The 17,043-nt window shown below is 44.1% G+C and overlaps 3 protein-coding genes across 3 annotated transcripts; 1 reads left to right on the top strand and 2 right to left on the bottom strand.

The window, feature by feature from the left end:
• Positions 1 to 5,021: 5,021 nt before the first annotated feature.
• On the bottom strand, positions 5,022 to 7,088 carry N7496_000004 (uncharacterized protein; the record flags this gene model as incomplete). The annotated part of the gene is made up of 1 exon (XM_056692935.1): positions 5,022 to 7,088. One exon carries the CDS (start codon positions 7,086 to 7,088, stop codon positions 5,022 to 5,024), a length of 2,067 nt encoding a protein of 688 aa, XP_056559664.1.
• Positions 7,089 to 8,730: 1,642 nt separating this feature from the next.
• fmaG (cytochrome P450 monooxygenase fmaG) lies at positions 8,731 to 10,397 on the top strand (the record flags this gene model as incomplete). Its single annotated transcript, XM_056692934.1, has 2 exons — positions 8,731 to 9,254; positions 9,314 to 10,397. 2 exons carry the CDS (start codon positions 8,731 to 8,733, stop codon positions 10,395 to 10,397), a joined length of 1,608 nt encoding a protein of 535 aa, XP_056559663.1.
• A 30-nt stretch (positions 10,398 to 10,427) lies between these two features.
• N7496_000002 (uncharacterized protein) lies at positions 10,428 to 11,496 on the bottom strand (the record flags this gene model as incomplete). The annotated part of the gene is made up of 2 exons (XM_056692933.1): positions 10,428 to 11,079; positions 11,354 to 11,496. 2 exons carry the CDS (start codon positions 11,494 to 11,496, stop codon positions 10,428 to 10,430), a joined length of 795 nt encoding a protein of 264 aa, XP_056559662.1.
• Between the last annotated feature and the right edge of the window lie 5,547 nt (positions 11,497 to 17,043).

The following is a 17,043-nucleotide window of genomic DNA, read 5'->3' as shown; positions in this document are numbered from 1 at the left end:
GTATAAAGTATCCCTCTAAGGCCTCTATAGACCCACCGAGCACCACGTTTAAGTTCTCGGTCTTAATTATCTTAAACAGGCTCCTGGCTTTATCGAACTACATCTTGTTCTGAATCGGACCAATAAAAACATCATTTTCTGTGCCTTCACCGACTTTGAAGGTTTTGACAAACGCGATCATTTTCTCCAAAAATTCGTCGTAGATATTCTCGTGGACATAAAGACGTTTGATCATTATACAAATCTGAGCGCTAGAGAGGTATAACAAAATACCGATCTAAGGAAGTAGGTTAGGAGACGGAAGATAAGCCTTTCCTTACTTTTATGGGATAGAGGAAGGAATTCCCACCTTAGGGATGATCGTGTTAATGTCTACGTCCTCACAGACAATCGCCGGATCATTTCTACCTAGCTCTAAAGTGACCCGCTTCAGAGTCTTCGCATAGCTAGCCATCACGCGCTTACCCGTGGGTATAGAGCCCGTGAAGGAAACCTTATTAATAAAAGGGTGCTCTATAATCATCGGACCGAGCGAGTTATCTCCGCTGAGTGCCTATACCATACCTAGCGGAAAGAAACGGATGGCGAGCTCCGCCAATTTAAGATTGGAGTACGGGGTAAAGGGCGACGGCTTAATTATGATAACGTTACTAGTGAAAAGAGCCGCTCCGACCTTTGCGATAGCCAGGAGAATGGGGTAATTCTAGGGTACGATAGCTCCCACGATATCTAGGGGAGTGTGTCGCTGGATTACTCTTAGTTCTTCAGTCTCCTCCAGGATTTTCTGGGGAATTTCAAGGGTTGTGGTGCCGCGGATCTACGTACTGGCTAGGCCTACTTCTGTTGCGGCCTGGGACAGGGGCTTCCCTTGCTCCATAGTCAATGTCTTGGTAAATCTATTAGCATTCGCGTCGATAGCATCAGCATAAGCTAATAAGGCCGACTTGCGCTCTTCGAAGGTAGTCTAGGACCATATTTTGAATGTAGCACGGGCGGCGCTAACGGCCTCGTTAAGGATCTCTTTCGTCGTGATAGGGACTTCCGGGTTGGGCTGGGTGTTAGCCGGGTTAATGCTATGGCGAGTAACCAAAGTTAAGGTCAATTTATTGTTGATTACATTTGGGAAAGTCTGTGGCGAATTATTAGGGGGATACTAAGCAGAATTTGAGTTCACATGTGTATAGGGAGGGAAATCACAGTAAAGTCCAACGGGCCCTTCTTGTCGATGAACGCTGATGGTGTCATCGACACCAGCGCAAGGAAGCAGGAAAAGGAGATCTGAATCGATTGTCTCTATCTAGACATGATGATGAAGATAGATCTAGAGAAGAAGAAGAAAAGGAAGAAGAGAAAGACCTAAATAGGTCTACAAGACAAAGAAGCGCTGGTCCTGGAAAGAACCATCAAACCTGCAGAGCAATCTATGCAGGTGTAAACGGGAGGACGCATAACCAAACGACCGAGTAGTCGAGGTCAATAGGGTCGAGTCATCACATCCCCCGCAGGACCAAGCCAATAAAAAATGTCAAAAGCAATCTCGTACAAGCTAATTATAACTACAATCTTGGTAATAACAATATAAAGTAAAACAGTACAAGGAACTATATCTCTTAAAATGTAATAATAGTAGGAAATAAGATAGGAAGGTTATCAAAAACATCAATTTAGTTAGATATGTCAACTTGAAAATCGTAATTTAGCGAGATTGTAAAATCCATAAATATACCCATAAAAAATTAGTCTTTAGTAATAAATAAATAACAACAATATGAGTGTAAAGAGCGTAGAAAAACACATCTTTCTATATATATTAATGGTAGAACGCATTTAAATAAGGTCATGAAAATTATTAATCTTATTGGAAGGAAATGCACCACAATTTCAATTTAACATGAAATGTACTTCTAGTAGAAATTAATTCAGAGTCGGAGGTCTTTTTATTATTAATAATCTTTCTCGGTCGGCCTAGAAAACCTCTCGCGGCTTAGATTTCGTCAAAATATCTATAGGATTGTCTTTACTAGTAATGTTAATCAATAAAATTTAGTTTCGTTTAACTAGGTCGCGCACTAAATAGTATCTTGTGCTAATCTATAACACTTTATTACTTAGTTTGCTATTAGTGACAGTTTTGATAGCGTTATCCGAATCGTAATACAATGGTAAAGGGGTATTCGAATCATCCTCGGTTAATGGGGGTATTAGGGTTAATTCACCCGCTAACTTTGCTAGTAGAAGACTATCCTTAATAGTGGTGCTTAATATATAGTATTCCGCTATGGTTAAAGAAGTAGTGACGATATCTTGTCTTCGAGATGACTATATAATTAGTACGCCCGTAAAGAACTAAATATATCCTTCGGTAGATTTTCTATGTTCGGTATCGGCGTATAAAGAATTAACGAAACCTTCGAGACCTTTAGTAGGATCTCTTCTAAATAGGATACTAAGGTTAATTATTATAGAGAGGTAACGGAGAAGATCTTTATATATATAGATATCTTCTTTTCGTGGGGAACCGGTTCGTCGTTATAATTTAGAGATAGTTATAGCGATGTTAGGTCGTATTTTAATAGATAGCTAACTAACTTTACCTATCTTTCTTGCGTAGTCTAGCTTATTAGTGCTATCGTTAGTATCTTCGTCGGTAGTTTTCTAAGACGGGTCTATCGGAATTAGAGAAGGCGAGTAATTAGTGAAACCTTCGCTAGAGATTAAATCGGAGAGGTAAACTTACTAGTTTATGAATATAATACCTTCGTCTCTCTCATGAAAGATATCATATCCAAGAAACCTTTTAAAAGGTAATATCTTAAGCTTCCTTTTATATACTATACCTTCTGTTACGATTCGGAGACTAAGGACTGGGCTTAGAGGATTAAGGAGATTGATCGAACTGGTCAATGCGTGTTTGTGCGAACATGGAACTTCCCAGGACGGACGGGAGTTACCAGAGAAGGGCCCTATAAAGGCAATCTCTTCTAGCAAGATAGAACTTCTCTTCTCCCTTTCCTCTCTAGATTTAGTTGCTTCGTTGAATGCACCGATTTGAACCTCAACTCGCCTGGCTGTAACACCGATTCAATAATTACTTGTACCCGGTTAGGCATAGTCTCAGAAAGGTGCTCTAAGTGCTTCATATCGATATTTTGCCATGCAAATTGCGCAGTTTCCACTAATATCTGCTTAGTTGTCTCATTGTTCTTCATATCGATGAAATCTGGTCGTATCTTGTAGATCTCAGCCTTCAGAAGCGACCAGAGGTTCTCAATTGGATTAAGATCTGGTGAATAAGGCGGCCAAATCATTACCTCGATCTCTAGTTATTCTAATGTATCGCGTACTACATACGCAGTGTGTGTAGGTGCGTTATCGTGTATAAAAATACCACCCTCTAAAGGTAGTAAAGTAGGAAGAACCCGACGATATAGCTCTTTAATCACGAATCGATTCATACCTCCTCTTTCAGATTCAGGATCGCCGAATAGAGGTATTAAACCAGTACGTCGAGTAGCCGAGAAAGCAGCCCAAAACATCTGCTTAACCTAAAAGCCACGGTGTAGTAAACCATAGACTTGACGCTATTTCCACTAGTCTTTAGGGCGAATAAAGGTCCAATCTCGGCGTAGCCCAATTCCTCGCTCAACAGTACACTCATCAGACCAATAAACACGGGCCTAATCAGTAGGTATAAAGTGTTAATAGCGATAGGCCTACTGTAGGCGTTTTACAGCTCGTTCCTCATCAAGATAAGGTCTCTAGCCGCAGCGCCACTTTCGTATATTTTCTGTATTCAATAGCCGTCGAATTGAATCCTTCTTAACCCTATAAGAGACCTCAGAAAGAAGATCATCGTAGGTAACGCGTGGTTGTTCAGTAATTACCTCGATAATTCGAGATTTATCCTCCTCTGTAAGCTTCTTCGGGCGGCCAGAGCGAGGTTTAGATACACCCATTCGTCTCTCGGGCTCTTTCTTATTAGTATATCGAATACCACCAAGAGAAACCCATGGATATCGCTTATAAATACGCTTATAGCCCCAGCCAATAGCGTGTAGTTCGCATATACGCTCTCTAAGCGCAGGTGTAAGCTCTGAAGAAGGAGCCATATCAAAGAAATCGTATAGATAGAGATTCTAGAGGAATTTGAGAGAGGTTGAATGGTAGTAGAAGGGATACTTTACAATAGAATCGCGTTGCGCGGTCCTTAGCGTATTTCTGTATACGCGATTTAGGTAGGCGGTAGGTGGATAGATTAGGCGGTCTGAGAGTGGGTCTCTAGGGGGTGCTGAAACTTTGCGTAGTCACTGTAAGTGGTGTTTCAGGGTCATTCAGGACACACCTACTCTCCAACTGCGACGAGCTAGTTTACTTTCTAACCGGTACTCTCTCTCGTCTCTCAGCATAGAGATATTTGCTTAAGGGCTACATAAGGAAGTCCGTAAACGGAATAGGAAATGCGAATGTACACTGCTTGATCGCCGTGACTACTAGGAGGGATCCCTGCGACTGCCACGAAAGAATCCCTGCCACGACCACCAAAAAGAATCCCTGCTGCGACCCCCAAAACGAATCCCTGCGACCACCAAAACGGATCCCTGTGACCACCTAGACTAACATCCAATAGTTTTCAAGGCTAAGCTAGTGGGGAATTTGCATTTCCCCCACTTCTGACTAATCATATAGCCAGGTGGACCTCAGTCACCGCAGTATCCAGCTTTCAATGTTCTCAATATTCTTAGACAGACCTCCTTTCGTGAGTTACAAAACTCTATAACATGACTTATCCGGAGTTTTTGATTTTAATTTCACTTTGTTCGGTGTTGCTATGGGGGATGCATTGGGGGGCACCTCGATATGCCACATGTCTGATCTTGACCAGACCACCGAATCAGCGGTGGATATCAATTGATCGCTACCTTAGCATTATATATGAAAAGAATATCGAAATACTAGGTGCAGCAGACGTCAGAAATTGCCCCGGACAGATTTTCAAGCTTGATGATCGTGATTGGCACAGTTTAACTCCAGGTGGTGTCAGCCAAATCATCACGAGCCCGGTCACAGTTGGAGTTTCCGGTATGAGTATAGCAAAGGCCTGCTACTCCAGTTGCCCATATTGCGCCACACTCCCACATGATGATTGCAAGGTCCCACAACTCCATGATCTTCTGCGCTTGGGGATAAGCCACTTCGGCAGCTAGAACGGCTCCCACGTATTCACTCTCAGCAGGTATGCTGTCAGCCCCTTTCACGTAGGCGATAACAGGGTCTACTAGAAGCTCGATTACGGCCCGAGTTTCAGGCAATGGATTCGAGTCACGGACGGATTGGAGTCGTGCCTCGGCGTTAGAAAGAGGACGCGCCCCACGTTCAACCTGAGTACCGCTTGCTCGGAAGTGTTCCAACTCTGGTCGCCTATCCGGAACTATGGCGGCTATTCCGGCATCCGTATTGAAGTCTGTTCTGCCGAGAAGTGAGATAGGTCGGTGTCGGCAGTTGGCGAGCTGCCACCAGTGCGTGAAGAGAATACAAAGGGCTGCCGGGTTGTAGGGATCGTTGTCACGATACCATATCATAGAACCAAGAAACCGCGAGTAAACCTCGAGCAAGGGTTCCTCTTCTAAAGATCCCCGCGTCAAAGTAGGGATGATGTTGCTGACTTCTGCACACGCTATATCAGCTCCGAGATCAATCCAGTCGTGCACAACGCAGCCAAGACCGGCAATGGCAGCCATCTGTTCGCCGCCACCTGCATCATAATAGACATGGCAGAACACGGCATCAGCTAGCTTATAACGGGCAAGCCGAGCGAGATCATCCCATACAACGATACACGGGCGAGAGGGGACAGGGTGGGTATCCTCGATAATCGTCTTCTGGCGCAAGCATGCATAATCGCAGCCCTTTACGACTCGTATGTCGGTAATGTGTGGGCCGGCGGAAACGGCCTCTTCAGCAATAGCAGCTACCTCTGCAAATGCAGAAGAGAGACTGTCTGCCATCGCAGCACTTTTGATACCAATGGTGTAATCCAGGACGAAAGCAGAGTCCATGATAGCCCACAAGCCAGAGATCGAACCACCGTAGACACCTCGGTTGTAGCCTAGTGCCATGGAGAAGATGCTGGTGTTAAGCAGAGGCCCTTCACAGTCCTCTTCTTCGAGAAGATCCATAACTGCCTGGTCCGATGAGAGTGCCACGCCGCTTAGCTTGGGAGGGAGAGGCTTTCGAGCGGAGCACCACGCCGGTAGGTAAGCTCGACGGACTTCAGCGAACGGTAAACGCTCTGTCACTCCAGTTTTAATCACCTCATCGCGTGCTGCTAAGAGAGCAGCGGCATCTAGCAGCAGCCCAGTTGCACAATCAACAGCGTCTGCAACACGTGCATTACGCATCCAGGAGATGCCAGAGGCTGCGCCAATAACTCCGCCAGTTTGATAGGTGTCGCGACGGCGGGCCAGGTGGACCGTCGTCACCAGCGTGTCTGATTCAGGGCGGTATTGTTGAGCAAATTTGCTGGACCCAGTCTTCATCGGACCTATGCCGTGAGTACGGAGCAACCAACAGGGAGCTCCAAGAGGGTAGCTCATGGTGGACCCTTCTCCAATGACATGTGTGGTCTCCCACGTCGAAGTAATACGGACGGCGGCATCAGGGTCCTCTGCCGAAGAGTCGTCGGTCCGGTCAGCCCAGTGGGAAACGACAGGCAGGGCATCGAAAGCCGGTGAACGACTGAGACCACCACTGATGACGAGCCCCGGTACGAGGTCAGACACAGGCAAGTCGGAAACGTTTCCTGTCAAAGGCATCTTGATATGCCTCGAATGGGCGAGAATTCTGTCGATCTTGGCCTGGTACTCGCTAGCTGGCTTGTTGCACGGCGTGTTCCAGTTGGTGTGGCTAGTACCAGTCTTTTTGAGTCTCCGTCCTGAAGGTGAGGCTTTGGTTGCATTGGCAATGAAGTCGGTTACATCCCGACAGACCATTCGTTCTCCAAAAGTAGACTGTTTACCGGCTCGGGGATCAACAAGCCCCCCATGAAGAGCTAGCTCAGAGAGCTCACTTGTTCGGGCGATGTAAGGCATCTTGAATTCAATGAGAGCGTTTCAGCTCTTGGTTCACTACTAGTTTCTTGGCAGGGTTCGCTTGAAATATATCATGGGATGACTGTTCCAAGTGCGTACTTCAAGAAGGTTCTTGTAGAGAGAAGGTATCATAAAGACTAGGCGTAAATGGGTATTCAGATTATAAAGATTGAGCTCGTGTTATATTGATTTGTTGATAACTCTGGGATTGATTTCTATTTGTCATTCTCATTCCATGATCCTCTTATTTATATCCCAGGTTGCGTGATTTTTGGTGGTTACACACTCACTCACCAGTCAATTAGTGGATTCTCAAAACTCGCAAAACTCCGCGGATTTTTGAGCTCGATCTGCAAGCGATCTGCTTGCACTTTGCACATCTCACCGTCTTGCTATTGAGTGTAACGATGATGCTGACGTATCATCAGGGATGCAGCTGGTAAATTGTCTGACAGGTACAATTCCGTTATTGACAGTTCGCAGATACGAGGCTATCTATTCTGGGTACTTATGCGCTGTATGTGTTCCATGCAGCATTGCAGCCAGGTTTAGAGTTAGTGGAACCTGAAATGATAAGCTGTCTTTTCACCTTGACCGTTACCCGCTTTCAGATACCTGGCTACATATTGTATGTGCCCACACATTACTTCTTTTCACCTTCCCATTGGCCCTGTTCACACACCGCAACTTTTGGAAGTTTCCTTCCACCATCGGAGAGCTGGTGATTTAGGTAGTCAATCGATCCTGGTTTGGCAGGAGTTTCTAGCAATAGTAATACCGACAGAGGGTATTCACTAATTATTAACGAAAGATCCTAATACAATTCCCAATCCAGCTGCACACCGAAGCTTGATACTGACACTTCGATTAGGCCATGCCAAAGATAAGACCGCATCTTCACCGCTAAAATCAGACCTTGGAATAACTTTAAAATCGTTACACAGCAGGCAAGAGTACTCAATGTGATTCTTTCACATGGATCTTTGACGGAATGCAGAAGAATGCGGATGAAGTTCACGACACCAGCGCAATGAAGCTAAGGGAGAGAACAATTCAATTTGTCTATTTATGAGAGGGCAGGAAGAAGAAGACGACGACGACGACGAAGAAGAAGAAGAAGAAGAAAGGAAACCCACAAGAGCAAGGTCTATGTGGATCTTACAACACAAAGACACAAGAGGCCTGGTTCTGGAAAGCACAATCAGACCTGCAACAGGCAAACCCACAGGGAATCAATGCAGGTCTATGCAGAGGACTGAATCCCCACACCAAATGACCGAGATCTCGGGATCAAGATCGAGATCAATGAGGATCGAGTCATCAAATGCATGGATACCCAAAGGGAGTATATACTATGAGAAATGGGCCAGCTATCAGTTAGGACCTATCATTCCGTGACTTGGCTCCAACCAACATGTCGCGATCTCCGGGGCTTAGTTCAAGCTTCGAATTAGAATTTAGCATATCCGCAAGGAGTAGCGCACAGGAATATGCGGGTTTTATTCTTGCTACTAGGTCTGCATGATCGTGATATATGCCCTTAGGAGTGTGTATGGTATAAAATTACCCCGCCTCGTAGCTCTGTTTCTCCCTGTCACTTCCACGTCAGGCAAAACTTCAGAGTCGGGTTCAATTTACCGTCATGATAACCTTTCTTATGGTACAAATCATTTTGGCTGCTCTGGCATGCTTCCTCGTGTATCAAACGAAGAGTCGGAAGAAGACTCGACTGCGCTTTCCTCCCGGGCCGAAACCCCTCCCTTTGGTGGGCAACATCATGGATCGTCCCCCAAAGGGGCTCCCAGAGTTTCGGTATTGGCTTAAGCACAAATATATTCATGGCTCAATTAGCTCTGTCACCACGATGGGACAAACGGTTGTCATCATCCATGACAAGAATGTGGCCCGCGATCTCTTAGAGAAGAATTCGACACAATGCTCGGGCCGTCCAGTGATGGAGTTCGCGATTAGATTGTGTGGCTACGGCGGTTTTCTAGGTTTCCAACAGCCTAACGAGAGCTTCCGCCGAAGTCGCAAGCTTGTGCACCAGCAACTGGGTACCAAAAGTGCTGTGCGCCAGTTCCATAACATTCAAGAAGTAGAAGTGCGGCGGTTTCTCCTACGGGTTCTAGATTGTCCTGAGGCCATCCTCAGCCATTTGAAAAGGTAATGTTTCTGAGTGGACAAAAGTTATACCTTCATGCTTACACTGCGCCATGTTACAGCGAGGCATCTGCCATTATCCTAAAAATGACTTATGGGTATTCCATTCAACCAACTGACTCCGACCCTCTTGTTGAAATGATCAACCGCATGATGTCCAATCTTTCTGCCGCCACCGTTCCCCTGGCCTGGCTGGTCGATATCTTTCCTGGTTTGAACTATATCCCGGATAGATTCCCAGGAGCTGCATTCAAGCAGACGGCACGGCAGTGGAACAAGACCCTTCAGGCAGTAGTGGATGGTCCCTATTTGTTTGTTCGGCGGCAGATGAAGACCGGTAACTATCGGCCGTCATACGTCTCCAAGCTAGTTCACGAATACTGCGATGGTGACACGGAGAAGATGAGATTGAGCCCAGAAGATGAGCTTGCTATTAAGTGGACTGCTGCACAAATGTATGCCGGTGGCGCAGATACCAGTGTGTCAACTTTGAAAAGCTTTGTTTTGGCGATGGTTATGTTCCCCGAGGTTCAGCGAACGGCACAGGAGGAAATTGATCGTGTTGTCGGTACTGATCGACTTCCGGGGTTTGAGGACCGAGATAACCTACCGTATATCGAGGGTGTAGTCAAAGAAGCCCTCAGATGGTCCCCTGTTTTTCCGTTGTGTGTTCCACACGCGGCATCCGAGAGCTTTGTCTACAACGGCTATCTCATCCCGAAAGGAGCTATCATACTTCCGTCTATATGGTGGTTTCTTCACGATCCCAAGGTATACGCAGACCCTGATACTTTCAACCCAAAGCGGTACCTGGATCCATGCAGCGAGCCGGATCCCAGGACAGAGGCATTTGGCTACGGGCGCAGGGTATGCCCGGGAAGGTACTTAGCCGACGCAAATATCTTCCTCACCATCGCGCAGCTACTATCAGCTTTCAACATCAGGAAGGCAGTTGATGAGCAGGGGATGGAGAAAGAATACAAACTTGAGGTATTTCCTGGGCTCATTAGTCATTTAGCAGACTTTCCTTATGAAATTGTACTTAGGAGTACAGAAAAAGCAGAGCTGATCAGAAGCATCGAGGTCGAACACCCCTGGGAAGAGAATGACGCTGGTCTCCTGGATGCCATGATGGACCAGTTTTAAGTAACTGTCATCTGATATGAAATAATAGCATCAAAATTTCCCTCTCCCACTATCAGAACAATCTTTCCTTATAATCCGCGCGTGAAAGCCAACACTGTATTGACTGCCAGTGAGTCGGCCAACCTTCCTAGGCACATTGGTTACTCGATTGGTTACTCGATAGGAGATCGAGCGGGAACTCTGTTCAATCTGGCAGTCTTTGAAGAAGGAGGCTATGGTTTCCCTTTGGGCGTCTAGGGCCGAGAGGGCATCCGCGGAGGCAGGCAGAAGGGCGAACCCAGTTTTGGTAGATTGAACGCCTTTGAGAAGCTTTCCATTGGTGTCTAGATGGGATCGCAGGCTAGTAAATATCGCAAATGTATCCATGCTTTTGGCAAGATGGTTCTCCGGGATGCGTACAAAAAGACGGTTGTCGGGAGGTGGTAGCTTCGTGGCAAGCCTATCAGTCTTCGTATTGCTGACAGCTTGCTTTGTTACGGCATTCTTGGCCGGCGGGCTTCGGGTTACAGACGCGTATGTGGACTGGGCAAGACCGGAAGGGGGACGAGAAGGGGGAGGTGACGGGGGAGGGGGAACAGGAAGAAGGGCAGGGGCAGGGGTAAGGAGGGCATTGGTCTTGGTTAAGGGTGTGCCGCTGATGTAGGCATTGAAGTGTTGTTGGGCTATATTAGCGAGGTCATTGCTAAGGGTAGCGAGCGCTCCTAGCTAGCGAGGAGTGAGGTTAGTATTCTGGCGCCGGTGATTGTTAAGGAAGGCTGCTATAGGGCTAAAGATTTTCTGGCCCTCGAGAGCTCTAGCAGTGGCTGTAGTGGTTGTCTTCTGTAGTGCGGCCTGTAGAGGGCTAATAGGCTGGTTATCTCGTCTTGCCATTTTGTCGGCGCGTCGAGGCGCGTCGGGACGCGTGATAGGTGCCGAGCAGGTGTCTGGCAGTGGGTAGGTGGGAAGCGGTCCCTTACCCTAGGCAGGACGCCTGGAATGAGAGATTAGACTGTGGGTTTGATAGACTTCGGGCCTTCTTGAGCGAGAAGGCTGTGTTCCAGTTTCGATTGAATGGAGAATGCGTTGCTGATGAGTTCCTGGGTCTGTTTGGGGGAGTCATGTGAATCACTGAAATGTGGATTATGTGACATGAATCTGCGACAACTAAAACAGACCCTTGTAATTACCCACGGATCCCTGCAACTTCCAAAACGGATCCCTGTAACTACCAATACAGATCCCTGCGACTCCTCTTCGTTGCTTTGCGCGGCACTAAGATCAGCTTCCTGTGACTCCTCTTCCTCTTCGCGACCAATTGTGCTTCGTTTTGAGTCAAGTTAGGGGGTTGAGCGTCTCTGCACGTGACTGGATGACAAAACATTCAAACTCGTTGACCCCTTTCCCCCTCCCAGAACAGATAACTCAACGCTTCAGCCGATTTGTACTACGAAATGTTTTCGTTTGTTTCTTCTAGCTTGTCGTTGATATTTTCTTTCGTATACCGGGCCGCCCTTCCCTCGATCCAATTTCTTCGCCACGTTTTTAACCTTAAAAAAAACGACTTCCAGACGTCGAAAAAGGCCCCGCAAACGAAACCTAAACACCCTTAAACAGGCCATCAGGGTACGTAGATACATCTTTAACTGTCCAGTACTAGCTAGACCTTGATGTCATAGGCGTTAGAGCAGCAGGTTAAGTTTATCATGTTGATGATCACACCGTTTTAAAGACGTGCAGAATATATAAGCCTCCTTTAAAGAACGCTACCCTAAGAGCCTTATAGGACTATGCTTCAGAAATAGTTTTCTACTCTGGCCTTCTAAAAGATAAAAGGGCTATATTACGTTTGCTTGCGAAGCACCCATATCTAAATATTATAGAAGTTATTAATATATATTAACCTAAAGGTATCTACCTTCGTAAATATCGACCGCTTTCGGATTTTATCCCGGTATCTAAATTCGATCGAATCCTCTAGTATCGGGACATTATACGAGCCCTTATTTACCTACACACCCTTAGCATCACTTATTCAGATATACGTAAGGATAATATACTAGTTAATCTTAATAGTTATACGATACTAAGTGGTTTTAGCGCTAGTTATCTATTCGGATACGTAAACCTCTCTCTACCCCTTCTTTCTAATAGGCCCTCTAAAATAGTATCTGATACGACTAATCGTTTTGCGATAGGTTGACTAATCTTTGAGCTAGAAACTAGAGTTAAACTAGAAGTATCCGCCGAAAGCTATAAAGACCTTATTTTGCCCTATATTTAGACTAGTAATAACGGCCTAAACTCCCTGATCGAGGATACTTAGCGAGGACGCTTTAAATCCACGGCTGATATACCAGAGGACGTTAAGAGACTCGGTAATAGTGAAGATAATCGCTAGCCGACTATCTATTCCGTATCAAAAGCGGAGTTACGTAAGTGAATGTTATTAACGTAATCCACGGCCGACCGGATCACCTACCCCCATGGGGATACTTCAAAATCGATTATCTCAACCAACACCTATCAATTCAACTAGATATAGCAATTTTTACATACATTAATCCTGTGGCTAATCTCCCTGCATCCACTACACCTAGGCGGAGCCCTAGCTGCTGGCCGAGTTGGCTGACTAGGTAATTCGACCTCTGCATACGAATCTACCCTATCATCTTCCTCTGGCTGGTTTAGCTACGTAGCTAGCTATATAGCCTCTTTAATGGTTAAACCCTCTTCACAGGGTATCTTCTTAGTTGACCGATTACGCTTTTTGACTATCTTCTTATTCGCTATGCGTAAATTCGCGTTATCCTCTGCCAGTAGTGTACCGCTGTGAAGCGCGAGCTAGAACCCCTTAATCATCTAGTCTAGGATCTCTTTTAATAGGCTCGGAGGGCTATTTAACCGCCGTTTTAGTAGATCTTTTAATATAGAAGCTTACTTAAATAGCTAAGTAGCGGTTCTAGGCGTTTATAGTATAAATTCGCTAGATCTGCGACTTAGCCGGCTATTTAGTGGTGTTAGAGTTCGTAGAGAGATATTAAGCTTATTAAGCACTCTCTCAGTATCTAATAGTACTAGACCGCTAGCTACGAAGCTTTTTTTGATAGTGGGATTAGTTAATTAGAACGCTTCTAGCCGCGCGTACTAGTAATCCACTAAGAAATCGTGCTTATCGATATAGTTATATCCTCTACGCGTAAGATCGCTAACGAAGCGACCGTACGCGCGCTTAACCACTATAAAATACCTAATATCTAGTGGTTATAGTAGATACGATTAATACGTAGGTATATAAAGAGGTATAATATCGTTTTCTATATAGATTCGGTCGAATTAGGGTATAAGATAGCTACTATAATGTAAAGATAACTACTTGCAGGGTAGAAAACCTGTTGATCAGGTAAGGTTGGAAGCACCTAGTGAAATTCGTGGCAAGACTGTTTCTTGAGGAGTCTGAACCTACTCCTCAAGGTCCCAAATTTATATACAGTCTCTCATACAAAACAGGGAACTAGAAGAGGGGTAACCACGGTATGAGCGTGCATGAGCTGAAAGGTTGTGTAACCAGCCAACGTGGCCTACCGACAGGGTAGCCCTTTAGATACGCCACCGAGGAGCTGTCGACTGACCGCCGGGTCGGCACCCTCTTGGCAGAACGCCCGGGCCTCGTGCGGCCTGGGGCATCAGTCTGCGAATAACCTCAATATCAGGATATCATAACATATAACTATCAAGAATTAATAGCCGAAACCGACCTCGTACGCGCGAATTCGTATATAGTATAAAGATCTTTTATAACTAGCGTAGGCTAATCTTATAGGTAGTCTAACCGTTAGTAGAGACCTCGATTCGCTAGTCTTTCGGTAGATTTTCGTTAAACTATCCTATAATAGCCACTTTACCTTTAAAGACTATATATAGCGGTAGTGAATAGCTATCTACGTAGATTACTGTCGGACTCTAGGCGGTGACCATAAAGTCGTGGTTATACACACAAGAAGATAGTGTGTATAAGGATTAGTAAATACTTAATGTAGTGTCTGAATACACGGTTATGAGTCTATCGGTCGTGCGCACTTCTAAGAAGGAGAAGTACCACGATTATGGAAGAGTACCACCGATCTAGAAGAGAGATTAAAAGGGGTGATAAACTTGATTTAATTTAGTTAGGAAACATAGCAGTATTTATATCTTAGAAACATGGTAAAAGATCACATGAGAAAGGATAGAGTATTAGAGTGTTAGATAGTCTCCTGCCTAGATAGGTAATTCAATACCAGTATGTAATTTAATGCAAGATCGTTAAGGATCAATTCGATAGATCTTATAGAGAAGAAGATCTAGATGTAGAGAGGGGTTATATAAGTGGGTCCTTCGTCATATGACCCCACAATATCCATATATTAACACACCCCCTTAGTTCTCGATGTGAGAGCGGAATAAGAGAAAAAGAGAGACAGAATAACTAGATAGGAGGTAGTGTCTCTATGCCAAGTTATCTGATGAAATCGTTATACTTCTGCCTAGGTAGGCGCTTGGTAAGACCGTCTACGGGTATATCGGTGGTTTTTACCTATTAGATAGATAGGCGCTTTACTTATACCTCTTAACGAATCTATAGGCGGTTAATATCCACGTAGCGAAGTTTAGTCTAAAAGATTAATTTCTCGCGATTTAATAGGTCGACGGTCTGTTTGTTATCGTAGTTTAACACTTCTGGTTAGTTAGTGTCGAATTTAATAAATGAGAAGAGACGCTTAACCTAGTATAGCTATTTAGCTATATATGATATAGCTAGTAATTTAGCTTCTGTGGTTAATGTGGTAATCGTCTTCTGCTTACGAGATTTCTACTCGATTAGACTACTAAATAATAAGAAGATAAAACCTTCTGATGACTTCCTATTAAGATTATCGGTAAAGCTTATATCGGACGAAGTAGTGAAGATCTAGTAATCTGATTAGCTACTACTAAAGTAGATAGCTAGGTCTTTCGTACCGTATAGGTAGGAAATTAGGTGGTCGATAGTAGCTAGGTACTTCTTATTATAGCGTGTGAGAGATTTAGCTAGTAACTGATTAGTAAAAGTAGTGTCTAGTCTGGTCTATATAGCAGGGAAAAGGGTCGAACCACACTTCTGCTAGTATAGTTTAACGGTTAATTAGTTAATTTGACTAGTGATAGGATTAAGAAGTTAATTGCTAATTAGTGGTGTATTAGGCGGTTTCCTGCCTAGGAGGTTAAATTTAGTAGCGATCTTTTTAATGTAGGCTGATTAGTTTAGCTAGGTCTTTCGTCGCTATCGGTTACGTATAATTTAAATACCGATGAATTAGGTAAGTTTACTATAGTCCTTTATCTTAAAGCGCTATGAGAGAAGTTACTTTATCTAGTAAGTATATAATCTCTCACTTCGGTGGTAGGTAGCTAGAAAGTCGTCAATAAACACTATAATAACTATATAATTATTAGTGTAAAGCGTAGGGTCTTTAGGATAGCTTTTGAAGCCTAGTGAGAGAAGTATCTCTTTTACGTCGTCTTCCTATCGTTTACTAGCGATTCGAAGACTATATACTACCTTATATAGGCGAAGGATCTTAGTCTTTCGTCCTAAACCTAGTAGGTACTGGTAGTATACTTCTTCTTTAAGATCACTATTTAGGAAAGCGTTAATAGCATCTATCTAAAAGGTCTCGAGGTTAAAATGCGTGATGATCGCTATAAGCGTACGAAAGGTTCTAGCAGTAAGCGTACTAGTGCGTAGGTCCTAGTCGTTAGGTATCTATGTGTCTCCGCGTATATATAGGCGTGCTTTAAAGCGTGTGAGATAACCTAATTCGTTAGATTTATAGGTAAAGACCTATCTTATTAGTATAAGCTAGTGGCGTAGGCAATCTAATTAGTTAAGATCTATCAACATATAGATATTATGGGGTCACATAACGAAGGACCCACTTACATAACCCCTCTCTATGTCTAGATCTTCTCTATAAAGATCTATCAGATTGATCCTCAACGATCTTACATTGAATTACATACTCGTACCGAATTACCTACCTAGGCAAGAGACTATCTAATACTCTAATACTCTTTACTTTCTCATATGATCTTTTACCATGTTTCTAAGATATAAATACTACTATGTTTCCTAACTAAATTGAATTAAGTTTTATCATCCTTTATGATCTCTCTTCTAGATTAGTGGTACTCTTCTATAATCGTGGTACTTCTCATTCATAGAAGTGCGCACGACCGATAGACTTATAACCGTGTATTCAGATACTATATTAAGTATTTACTAATCCTTATATACCCTATCGTCTTATATATATAAACCACGACTTTATAGTTATCGCCTAGAGTCCTATAGTTATAAGCCCGACGCCTCTACTCTAACTATATAACTAATTTAATTTAATCTTCTCTTACTTTACTTTCACTCTCGCTTTACTTCTCACATAGAAGCGATAGATTCAACTACTCTATAAGCTATCTAGCTTAACTACCTATTAAAATCTCACGCACACTAGGTTCCCTAGATTACTACGGTTAAAGACTATATAATCGCACACGATCTATAGAAATACGCTAATCCGGACTAAGCTACTCCGTCTACCCCGCCTTAGGAACTAATTAAACCACAGATATCTAATATAATCAGAAACCC

Source organism: Penicillium cataractarum (genome assembly GCF_028827025.1).
Source record: "Penicillium cataractarum strain IBT 29864 chromosome Unknown utg000001l, whole genome shotgun sequence".
NCBI lineage: Eukaryota > Fungi > Ascomycota > Eurotiomycetes > Eurotiales > Aspergillaceae > Penicillium > Penicillium cataractarum.
The sequence above is the reverse complement of the archived record's forward strand: the minus strand, read 5'-3'. Positions and strand labels throughout refer to the sequence as shown.